Raw genomic sequence first — 12526 nt, 5'->3', positions numbered from 1 at the left:
CTCCTTTGCACATAGAAGCCTAGAGAGTGAGTTGCATCCTCCTGGACACTGGCCAATTGTCTGCCCTGGAATAAGTTTGCTTCACCTGCTTCATGAGAATAATGCAGGTGAAATCTGAGAAGCTGGCCTTTGGGGCTTTCAGAGAGCAAAGCAGTATTTGTGAATCCTTCTTTGTCACTGTCATCAACCCCTTGAAAGTCCATCTTCACTGGAGCTTTGCTCCTGGCCGTCTGTCCCCAGCTCTTGCCACACTGCTGGGGGATTTTGACACGCAACCTTGACTTCTCCCTTCCTCAGCTTCTGTAACCACCTTAACTATCAACATTTAATTTTTGCTTTCCCTTCCAGCTATGGCTTTATCTCTCGCCCATTTATAGCCACCCTGCTGGTTTTCAAAATCCAGCTTTTACAAAATCCAGCTCTAAACTAAGAGAAGGAACCAAAAACTGATAAAAGTTTTACAAAAAGAATCCTCAACTGATGGGTTTTATTTGATGGCTAAACGGCTACAGCAGTTAGGAATTGCGTTTAAGTTCATACAGTGATCTGAATCAGCCGTGCCTTAAACAAGACATTTATCTCGTAAGTAAAAGAAATCTGGAGGGAGTCAGTCTAGTGCTGGTACAAGAAGCCCTCAGTCTTCAGGCACCCAGACCCATTCTCTCTTTCAGATCCTATATTCTGGTATATGGCTTCCTCTTCGATGCCATCTCATAGGCCAAAATAGGTGTAGAGTTTGGGCTCCAGCCATCATATCTCTAATCCCAGCCCTAGGCCCAGAGAAAGGGTGCAGTACCTACCGCAGGCCTCCTTCCCGCTGAGCAAACACCCCTGGCCCACACAGCTGGCCTCAATCCTCTTTATAATACTTCTATTTACATCTTATTAGCCTGACTTTGGCCGCTTGGCCACATCTACCTGCACTTGGGGAACTAGGAAATGTCTTTTAGTGAGGCCTATCTCTGCCCCCAAATAAAATCAGGGTGCTGTTATTTTTTCCCCTAAATTTTTATTTAACATTCATTCATTTTTGAGAGACAGAGCATGAGCGGGGGAGGGGCAGAGAGAGAGACAGAGACAGAGACGGAGTCTGAAGCAGGCTCCAGGCTCTGAGATGTCAGCACACGAACCCACGAACCATGAGATCATGACTTGGAGCTGAAGTTGGACGCTTAACCAACTGAACGACCCAGGAGCCGACCCCCCCTTCCCCTGCCCCCCAGGTTCTGTTATTAAGGAAGAAAAGGAACCTAAATAGTGGCTGGCACCCAGCAATGTGCCCCACAGCTACTAATCAGTAACCTCTCCCAGGAAGCTTGGGGACGCTAGAGTGTAGGCGTCACTCGATCAGCCTGCCCTGCACAAGTAGCTGTTCAGTGAATAATGGGTGAATAACTGAATGATTTGAATTCATGATTATTATTTTTTACATCACAGGTAAATATAGACTACATCAAGCACTTACTAACAAGCTGCAAGGAAATGGCCAGACCCTAAGTGCCCCTATCTGGATTCAAAAGTTACCTTCTTACATTTTGACACTGCGTAGGCTGGCTAGTTAGAAGGGCAGAATCTGAGTGAGGCTCTAATCCAAATCTATTGCATCAGAACCTACATTTTAAACAACATGCTGAGGGGCGCCTGCATGGCTCAGTCGGTTAAGCGTCTGACTTCAGCTCCGGTCATGATCTCAGAGTTCATGGGTTCGAGCCCCGCGTTGGGCTCTGCTGACAGCTCAGAGCCTGGAACCTGCTTCAGATTCTGTGTCTCTTTCTCTCTCTGCCCCTCCTCCACTCATACCCTGTCTCTCAAAAGTTAAATGTTAAAAAAAAAATCCAAACATGCCAGGGTAATTCATATGTACATTGAGATTTGGGAAGGCATGCTTTCTTTTGTTTTTTATTTTTTTTAAATTTATATATATATANCACGAACCACGAGATCATGACCTAAGCCAAAGTTGGACGCTTAACCGACTAAGCCACCCAGGCGTCCCTTTCTTTTGTTTTTTAAAATAACACTGAGCCACATCATTATTTCTTAAAATGTTTTCCTGGACCCCCATTAAGAGGGTGGGTTGGGGGTGTGTGTGTGGTTGTGTGTGTGTGTGTGTTCATTCTAGGACGTCTCTCCACCAGCTGGTCCAGGTAATGATTTCAACCTGCAGGGGCTATAAAAAAAAAATTCCACTAGTTGCTGGTTCCAATAGTTAGCAGATAATTGAACTGAGAAGGGAAACATCAACTTTTTTTTTTTTTAAGGTTTTAGTCATTACGAGTGACTCAGTTATTGTAGAGAGTGGGATGGAGACTTTGTGGGCTTCGGTGGGCTTTGGCGGTGGCTAAACACACACCCCTCTGCATCCCCCCTGGCTTTCAGCTGCCTTTCCTGGGGGCCTGGGGTTGGAAGAGGGTGTTGACAAGCTTAGAGCCAGCTGTCAGCGAGCAGAAGCTCCCCCAGGTGACCCCTATGGACGCCTCTCCCACCCACACCTTAGCCCCATTGTAACCAAAGTCAAGCAATTCATTGCCTAGCAGGAACTGCCCCCCGAGTGTAATTGCTCTCTCAGGTAGTCGAGAGAGAGTTTTGCTGGGGTGAGAGTCTGTAGCCCCCAGAGCTGGAATTATTGCCCCAGGAATAAAAACTGTGGATGCCTGGTCCGCCTGTAAAGTTTCTGGACAAATGACTGCGCAGAAGAGTTCTGCGGGCTTTGGCGTAGCGCAAGCAAATGACTATTACTGGTACTGGCAAAGGTGAGCTGGTCTTTCCTACTCCGAATGGAAATGAAGGCCGTCCGCACTCTACATCTTTTTTTTAATGTTTTTATTATTTATTTCTGAGAGAGAGAGAGGCAGCATTAGCGGGGGAGGGTCAGAGAGAGAGGGAGACGCAGAATCTGAAGCAGGCCCCAGGCTCTGAGCTGTCAGCACAGAGCCTGACGCGGGGCTTGAACCCACGAACCGTGTGATCATGACCTGAGCTGAAGTCAGACACTTAACCGACTGAGCCACCCAGGCGCCCCCGTCCATGTTCTATCTCTTCCATGATTTTTGGCCATTTCCAAACCATCGCTTTGGAAATAGGTGTCCTTCAACAGTTAATGCAGGAATCGCCTTTACTTGAGCCTGCTGGGAAAGAAGAAAGAGTCCTGGGGTTTTGAATGATTCTGCCTTGTTCAGTGATGTCATTCTTGTTGTCCTCTCTCTGCTCTTTAGGGGGACACCAGTGTTCCAGCCCTGCCAAGGTTACCAATCGAGCAGCTGGTTTGAGCAGCCTCACAGCGGTTACTCCCTCTCTGGCTACGCCTATGGCTGTGCAACGGATGGAAATGGACACAACCTTTCTGTGCGTGAGACCTCCGGACGCCCAGCTGAGAGTCTGGTCACAGCTAAGGTACGCCTCCCTGAAATGAATCCTGTGTTGTCCGTGAGCCCAACAGAGAAGTAGCTTTTTCCTACCTTCACACCTCCACATGCTCTCATTCAAATTCCCACAGCAAAGGCTTTTGCTCCCCATTTAATACCAGAGAGGAAAAGCTGATGATTTGCAACAATTTAAGTCATCACCTTCTTCCAAAACCAAAATAATGGGCTGATGAAGTCCTTGCCTAAATTCCTACTGCTAAATTTTAGGTTAGCACTCATTTGATTTCACTCTTTTTTTTAAATGTTTATTTATTTTTGAGAGAGAGAGAGACCAGGTAAGTTGGGGAGGGGCAGAGAGACAGGGAGACAGAATCTGAAGCAGGCTCCAACGTGGGGCTCAAACTCATGAACCGTGAGACCATGACCTGAGCCAAAGTCAGAGGCTTAACCGACTGAGCCACCCAGGCACCCCTTGATTTTACTCTTTAAACGCTTAAAATAAGACTAGAGGTAGTTTTTGTTTTGTTTTGCAATAGCAGAAAACATGAACCCACTTATAAGAACTGTTCCAAGGGCGCCTGGGTGGCTCGTCGGTTAAGCGTCTGACTTCAGCTCAGGCCATGGTCTCACAGATGGTGAGTTTGAGCCCTACCTCGGGCTCTATGCTGACAGCTCAGTGCGTGGGGCCTGCTTCAGAATCTGTGACTCCCTCTCTCTCTCTGCCCCTCCCCCACTCATACTCTGTCTCTCTCAAGATTAAATAAGCATTTTTTAAAAATTAAAAAGAGCTGTTCTAATGTTTAGGTTACTAAAGCAAGCTATTTCTGAAATCGCCAGATGTGCTAGAGTAAGAGAAGCTTCCTCCATCCTACCCCCCATCCCTTCCCTCTTCCCCATCTCCTCCCCACTTAGAAGAAAGCCCTGTTCAAGGGCATCTGTGTCCTCTGGATTTTCCCCTTCTACTCTTGCGAATCAGTGTGATTGGGCTTTATATCTGTTTGCGGAGTTGGGGGAGAATTGGGCAAGAATGACCTGTATAGTACATATCGGCTTACTCGCTGCTTGCTCCCGCTTACAGGTGGCATTAGGAGATGTTCCCCTAACGTTTGTTTATTTTTGAGAGAGAGTGAGAGAGAGCGAGAGCTCGCACGGGAGCGCATACGCGTGTACAAGCAAGGGAGGAGCAGAGAGAGAGAGAGAGAGAGGGACAGAGGCTCGCTGACAGCACAGAGCCTGATGAGGGTCTCGAACTCAAGAACCATGATGAGATCATGACCTGAGCTGAAGTCAAGAGTCAGGTGTCTGACTGAGCCACCCAGCTGCCCCGAGATATTCCCCCTTGTAAAGCGCTTTCTTTAAAAGTTGCTCATTTGGACGTGCTGTGACATTAGCTCATCCCTTATGGGCTCACATTTTATTTATTTATTTATTTTAATGTTTTAATTATTTCTGAGAGAGAGACAGAGACAGAGACAGTGTGAACAGGGGAGGGGCAGAGAGAGAGGGAGACACAGAATCTGAAACAGGCTCCAGGCTCTGAGCTGTCAGCACAGAGCCTGACGCGGGGCTCGAACCCATGAACGGTGAGATCATGACCTGAGCCGAAGTCGGACACTCAACCGACTGAGCCACCCAGACACCCCTGGGCTCACATTTTAAATGTTCTTAGTGCTTCAACAAACTTTGACCGATCTCCAAGTACTTGTTGGAGTGTTCCTTTGCCTGAGAATACATTTCTGGAAGTAGAAGTTCTGGATTATAGGATGTAATATTTAAAATTTCAGATCACAAATTACTCACCAAAAAGCCTGCCTACGTTTACACTTTGCAGTTATGAATGTGCTCGCCTCTCTACATTTCTGTGTGCAGTTTACCAATGTGCCGGGTGTGGAAAGCCATCTGCCTATCATTGAGGGCAAATACCTTTTAAGCTGTTGCTTGATGATATCTGTGTTCTGTGACCTTGATGTCCTTTGTCGACCTTTTTTCTGTTATACCCCCTTTTATCTGACTGTGCAGACACTTACATATTATGGAAATTAGCATTGAGCAGTCAAAGTGTTAGTGCTCTGTCCAATTTGTTTTATAATGTGCTCCTTACGGGATATCCTATGCCTTAAACCCAGAGTTAGATTTAACATTTCAACCCTCAGTTTTTAAAACTTACATTTGCTTGGCATTCCCCACCCCCACCCAAGCTTTTGTTTTCAGTTTTTCAAGTCTGTTTAGGTGTTCCTTCTTTTATATAAAGTATCTTGTTAGATTTCTTGCTTTTTAAATTTTTAAACCCAAATCGAGTTTTACACTGTTAGCAGATGTTTGATGGTGCATCACTTAAAAAATATATTTTACTATATTACCTGAGGTTTTAGTACATTTTTTTTTCTTCTGCCCCTTCACTTTTTCACTAGTTTAGGAGATAGTCTATGTGTCTTCCGGTGGTTACCCTTATCTTTAAATAGAGAAGTATAGGTTTGACTGCATTATCAAGTTCAAAAATGAAAGTATTTCTTGATTTCTGCCTATTCATGAGAAAACAACCAGGCAGAGAAATAAAAGACCATAAGAAACAACACCAAAAGAACAAAGAAACATAACTAATAAAAATTTTTTAATGTCTATTTATTTTGAGAGACAGAGAGCAGGTGAGCAGGAGAGGGGCAGAGAGAGAGGGAGAGAGAGAGAGAATCCCAGGCAGGTGCCATGCTGTTTAGCACAGAGCTCGACTTGGGACTCAAATCCAGGAACCCTAAGATAACAACCTGAGCTGAGATCAAGAGTAAGATGCTTAACCGACTAAGCCACCCAGGCGCCCCATAAATAAATAAAATTTTAAAAAGAAATGAACCAGCTTTCCCTCCTTGTCCCTTACCCCTCCCCCCCCACCTGCTTTCTTCTCCACCTGTTGGGATTTTCATCCCACTCTCCAGTCAAATTATGACTATAACATGCAGTTTCTTTCTTTCTTCTTTCTTTTGTTACTTCTCTTTCTTTCTCTCCTCTTTTGTTTCTTAACATGCAGTTTCAAGAATTAGCAACCTATTCACTTTGGTGGCTGTGGTTAGCACACTTGCGCCAACTCCCTGCTTTCCTGGTGGGAATTCCCAGTTATGAGTCTGGTCAGCAAAATTCCAAATGGTGAGGCTCTGCCATGAGCCTCTTCCACTCATGCACCCTCGTTTCATTCTTGCCTAAGAAAGCACGGCCTCTGTCAAATGTCCCAGGTACAGTGTCCGTTTCCCCCCACTGGGGCATGATGGTGTTCCCAACGCTTGTTTCTCCAAGATAAGAGGTTAGCCTCCCGAGAACCCTGTACATTTTGACACTGGGTCTTTAGGTCAGAGGGAGTGGATATCTTCAAAACGATTCTGAGCAAAACCACTAGCAAAACCACTAGCAAAACAGTTACTAGTTGTGCCCTTCTGGAAAGACAACAGGTACTGCCCAGGGGACCCTCACGCCAGAGAGAATGCCCTGTCTCCAGAGAGCATCTGCTCCCTGCCCCCTGGTCACGTGGGGTCCACAGCGACCCGAGCACACGTTGCAAAGGAGGAAATGTGAGGTTACTCGGGCATTGTGTTATGAGCAAGGCCTCATTTAAGCACAAATTCGAGGTGTCTTAGTCATTTCTAAATAGGAAAAAGATACCAAAGGTGAGCTTAAATTTATGGTAATTGTATAATTTACTTTCCAAACCAGGGCCTCCTTCAGAGTAAAAGGGAGGCATGTTTTCCAACAGGTTCAAAAGAAGAGATCACGCATCTCTGGCTTTCTGTATGATCTTGTTCTTCTTAGCAAGGGAGGCTCATTAAGTTCATTTGGTGCCAGGAGCTACCCGGGCTCTTCCTGGAAGGCTTGGTTCCTTCCAACAGCTGTACACCTTTAACAGAAACCCTTCCCAACAGATGCCTGTGGAGAGGAGTCATAAAAACTTACACTGTCCCTGGAGAGCCAATTGGGTCTGGGTTAACCAGACAAGATTTATTTGGAGAATGCTTCTGGAATTTACCTCTCTCATTGACTGGTTTGCTCTTCTATGGTCTCTGATATCTTCTTTTTTTTTTTAATTTTTTTTATTTATTTCTAGGAGAGAGAGAGAGAGACAGCGTGAGCAGGGGAGGGTCTGAGAGAGAGGGAGTCACAGACTGAAACAGGCTCCAGGCTCTGAGCTGGCAGTCAGCACAGAGCCCGACGCAGGGCTCGAACCCATGAGCCGCGAGATCATGACCTAAGCGAAAGTCGGACACTTAACCGACTAAGCCACCCAGGCGCCCCTCTCTGATATCTTCTTAAGCACCTACTGTTCCCGTCCTTAGCTGAACTGTGGGGCTGGGGTGTGACTAGAAGGCTGTAGGGAAAATCGTGAAGATTTTGTGACTCATCCTCTGGAAGAAGGGGCAGAGTTCTAGGTAGAGAGTTGAGCATGTAGTGCAGGGACTGTGGAGTCTGGATGCAGGGTCCCTGGTGTCTACTTCCTAGCCCCAGCCCTAGGGTGCCAGTTAGTTCCAGATGCTTCAGGGAGGCCAGAGGCCTTGGTTAGGCATGCTTCTCCTTTGTGAGTTTTCATCTGTTGACTCAGTTTACCTGTTTCATAACTGTAGTCATTATTATTTAAAGATCCTTCAAATCAGACTTCAAAACAAATGTGATCGAAAGGGAGTCCAGTGCTGTAGATATTATTTTTGACAGCTAGTGCTTTCTATAAAAGCATGTGTTGACAATAAATCTTTAAGTTATTTCTTTTCTTAACATACTAATTTCCTTATAGGAAAGCACAGCTCTGGCGGGAAAGCAAGATGAAACCCCACTGGAAGGTAATGTAAACCCTGTGTTGCCATGGTTGAAAACAAAACTAACCCATTCCCAGGTTACTCATTACTCGACTGGCTCAAAACCGAGAGATTCTACTGGAAAAGTCCTACATAGGTTGTGTAAGCCATTTTCTTCAGCAGTTCATCTGGTTTTTGGAAATTTGTTTCTGTGGGAAGCTTGAGCAAAGCCACCTGTTTGGGTCTTTCTGATGGACTAGGAAATGGGGACATTTCCAAACAATAAGATGACAATGAGTTGTTCTTTTATTTTTTTTAACATTTATTTTTAAGAGAGACAGAGCATGATCGGGGGAGGGGCAGAGAGAGAGAGAGAGAGAGAGAAAGAGAGACTGAATTCAAAGCAGGCTCCAGGCTCTGAGCTGTCAGCACAGAGCCCGACGTGGGGCTCAAACTCCTAAACCGTGAGATCATGACCTTAGCCGACGGCAGACGCTTAACTGACAGAGCCACCCAGGTGCCCCAATGAATTGTTTTTAAGATCAGTTTCCTCCATAAATTTAAACTTTGGGATTAATTTGCTTTAATTTTGATTTTTAAGGGGAGAAATGGGAGGTAATCACTGTGGCCTTGGCTTCCCAGCTCCCCTCAGGGTTACTGGCCCCCTGCGACCTCACAGGCCCAGTCTGTAGGGCCAGGCAGTGTTCCTTGTAGTTCGTGATCTGTTTTGAAAGAAACAAAGTGCAGGAGCACAAAATGGCCAGAGCAGGGCCTTGTTATTAATCGAGGAAGGGGAGAAAAGGTGTGGCTTGTTTTACTTAAGTTATGGGAACGGGAAACAGAAGAGACACCCAGAGATAACGCCTTTGCTGGTTCCTTACCACATGCCTGTGTTATCACACGGCCATCTGGTGGCTTCCCCCCACCCCCAGGGGACTCCCAGCAGACCAGCCCACCCACCACCTTGCAACAGCATCAAAGGTGGGAACACTTGTCTTTGTAGTCCCAGTGACTAATACAAAGTCGGCAAGTTAACAGGTGCTCAGTGTGCAAATGAAATGAAACTGATGTTTAAAAGAAATCTTTCAATGCTGTGGGAAGTTCTAGTTTTATCCGAATACCTTTTGGTTGAAGTGTGAATAAAAAGGAAGTATTCCAGCTCCCAGGAGGATTTCATTGTGGCTCAAGCCTGAGTCCATTCTCCCTGCCTTCATCAGTCCTGGACTTTGAGAAGTCCAGGATCAAGGTGTCAGCTGCTTCAGTGCCTGGCGAGGGCTCTCTTCCTGGCTTGCAGAAGGCCACCTTCTCATTATGTCCTCCTATGGTGGGGGGGACACAGAACACCAGCACTGGTGTCCTTTATTATAAGGGCACTAATCCCATCAGACAAGGGCCCAACAGTCATGATCTCATCCAACCCTAATTATCTCCCAACGATCCCATCTCCAAATACCATTGCATTGGAAGTAAGTGTCTCCATGAATATTTAAGGGGCATGAGTATTTAGTCCAGAGCAGGCGTACAAATACAAATGAATACTGTGGTCCCTTGTGAGTATTAGGAAGTAAAAGTTATGGTCCTGGATGAGCTAAGGTTTGCAAAAATTACAGAGGAACACAGGGCTTCTTCAGTTACATTCAGTCAAAGGAGAGAAAAAACCGGAGGGCATGAATATCCTTGGAAACCTGACAACTTGGAACAAGTATTGAGGTCTGATGCTTTCATGATAACTTAACACAGTCTCATCATAAGGTTCCAGGTTTCAGAGAGGGAAGGCTGTGCCCCCCTCTGTTTCTGAATGAGCTGCTATAAACAATGTATCTACTTCCATCAGTCTGATAATGAAGCAAAGAAAGCAACATGTTTATTGTTTCAAAGCCCTGTTCTGTGGATTTAGTCCTGGCTCCCTGGCTTTGTGTCCATCCAGGTGTTCATGCCAGGCACTTAGGGCTTATCCTTGACCCTCCCTGTCTCTTTTGCCCCAAATTGAACCCATTTCCAACTAATGTCCATTCATCTCCAAAGCATCTCTTTATCCATCCATTTTCTCCATCTTTTTCACCATGGGGATGCTCATTGAGTCTGGTCACGCTGCTTTTCCAGCTCTCATTTCTATTTTCAAATCTTCTTGAAAGGCAACACACAATTTAAAAACTCTTGCATGAAATGTCTGCGATATTTTCCTGCTGGTGTTTTTATGAAACTCTCATTTTAAGCCATTTCTGATGTGTGTCCTATAATGCTTTTTTTTTCATACGCATTATTGGCTTCTGCAGATCCAGATCTTCACTTGAATATTGAAGAATTGAACAAGCAGTTTATGGTGAAAAGCGAAGAACTCTACGACTCTCTCATGAGTTGCCACTGGCAGCCTTTGGATACGGTTCACTCTGAAATCCCAGATGAGACCCCCAGAGAAGCATGAGGTCATATCATGCTATCCAACTGTCATATCAATTGCATCCTGTTTTGGTTTTCTTGTGGGTGTTTTTTGGTGTGTTTTTGTTTTTGTTTTGTTTTCTGCTAAACCAAAAAGAATTCTCCCAGGGATGTACTCTGTGCTATATGTAAATACAAATCTCCGGGACTTAGATGTGACTGACATGATAAAATGCAATGGAAATAAACTTTACCAGCACATCCGTTTCTGGAAGTATGTTACATTAACAAAATGCCAGAAGAGGTCCCATACCTATCCTGGTAGAATAAGCAGCACTATAAGACATTTGAAAATAGGTTTGGAGATGGGGCGCCTGGGTGGCTCAGTCGGTTAAGCGTCCGACTTGAGCTCAGGTCATGATCTCACAGTTTGTGAGTTCGAGCCCCGCGTCGGGCTCTGTGCTGACAGCTCAGAGCCTGGAGCCTGATTCAGATTCTGTGTCTCCCTCTCTCTCTGACCCTCCCCTGCTCACGCTGCCTCTCTCTCTCAGAAATAAATAAATCATTAAGAAAATTTTTTTTAAAGAAAATAGTTTTGGAGCACCTGGGTGGCTCAGTCAGTTAAGCAGCTGATTCTTGAGTTCGGCTTAGGTCACGATCTCACAGTTCATGGGTTCAAGTCCTGCTTTGGGCTCTGTTCTGCACTGACAGCATGGAGCCTGCTTAGGATTCTCTTTTTCACTCTCTCTCTCAAAACTAAACGTTTTTTAAATGACATTTTAAAGTAGATTTAATAAGGATGAGGCTGATCTGAACTGGTCAGGGCATTAGTGGATAGATGTGTAAAGGTGGAATGTGTAAATGCAGAGTGTGGAATCACATAATCTGGCTAGACGGCAATTGATAGCCAGAAATTGGCAGATGAACGGTTATGCTTTAAAATTGGGGGCAGCTTTGGGGTGCCTGGATGGCTCAGTCGGTTAAACGCCCAGCTTCAGCTCAGGTCATGATCTTGCGGTTCGTGAGTTCGAGCTCCATGTCAGGCTCTGTGCTGACAGCTAGCTCAGAGCCTGGAGCCTGCTTCAGATTCTGTGTCTCCCTCTCTCTCTGACCCTCCCTTGCTCACGCTGTGTGTGTCCCTCAGAAATAAATAAAACATTAAAAAATTTAAAAAAATAAAATTTGGGGCAGCTTTGTCACCTAAGCTCAGTGTAGTGGGGCAATATATAGCATGCAGAAATAGAGAACATTTGATTAAGAGGGTCTCGATTTAGAAGATGTGAGTGAAAGATAAAATGAAAGCATCAGCATAAATGTATATGTTGAAAAGTCTCCTGCCCTGTTGCTGGAACGGCCCCCACTGCCTCTGCTCTCCTTCCGCTTATCACTATTAATCCTGTGAAAGGGTAACCATCCACCTCAAGCGGGAGGAAGTCTTTACATTCTCTAATACCAAGTGAGACAAGGGTAACTTGGGAGGTAACAAATGCTGGGTTTGGGGTCAGAGGAAGCAAGAACAGCCTGATATCTCTGTTGGAGATCAATGGATTCTCCAGAATTTTCAGGTTAGCAATGATGGGGACCAAGCGTAGTGTAAGCAGAGAGGACCCCTCGTGATTGTAACCAGACAGTGGCAAATGCAGTGTGAAAAGTGATGATTACCGCCAATTGGAACAAATCCCAGCTTCACAAAGGGGCAAGAGCTCTACTTCTAAAAGAGACAAAGAGGAACAAAAAGATGTGTACAAGCATCAGCATTGTTTATAAATATCAGCTTGTTTGTAAATATCAGAGGTCGGCGTAGTTAGATGTCTCTGCTGAAGTCCAGGGTGACCTGGTTGGTGTGGTCACACTGTCCAAGTCCTTCTGCTGAGGGCTGACAGTAAGTAACTGGTTGTGAGAACCCCCATTGGTCATAGGCAATCAACAGTGGGCTTTGAAGTTCTGCTTGTGCTGGTTGTGTCCATGCAGACGAGCACCCGATGAGCACGGGCAGGCAATATTTCTGTGCTG

The 12526-nt window shown here is 45.4% G+C and overlaps 1 protein-coding gene across 1 annotated transcript; it reads left to right on the top strand.

The window, feature by feature from the left end:
* Positions 1 to 2682: 2682 nt before the first annotated feature.
* CUNH6orf52 (chromosome unknown C6orf52 homolog) lies at positions 2683 to 10559 on the top strand. The gene is made up of 4 exons (XM_077770143.1): positions 2683 to 2753; positions 3216 to 3393; positions 8134 to 8179; positions 10411 to 10559. Exons 1-4 carry the CDS (start codon positions 2683 to 2685, stop codon positions 10557 to 10559), a joined length of 444 nt encoding a protein of 147 aa, XP_077626269.1.
* Positions 10560 to 12526: the final 1967 nt, after the last annotated feature.

This window comes from Crocuta crocuta, unplaced genomic scaffold, assembly GCF_008692635.1.
Source record: "Crocuta crocuta isolate KB4526 unplaced genomic scaffold, BGI_CrCroc_1.0 scaffold24, whole genome shotgun sequence".
Lineage (NCBI taxonomy): Eukaryota > Metazoa > Chordata > Mammalia > Carnivora > Hyaenidae > Crocuta > Crocuta crocuta.
This window is presented reverse-complemented; position numbering and strand designations above follow the sequence as displayed.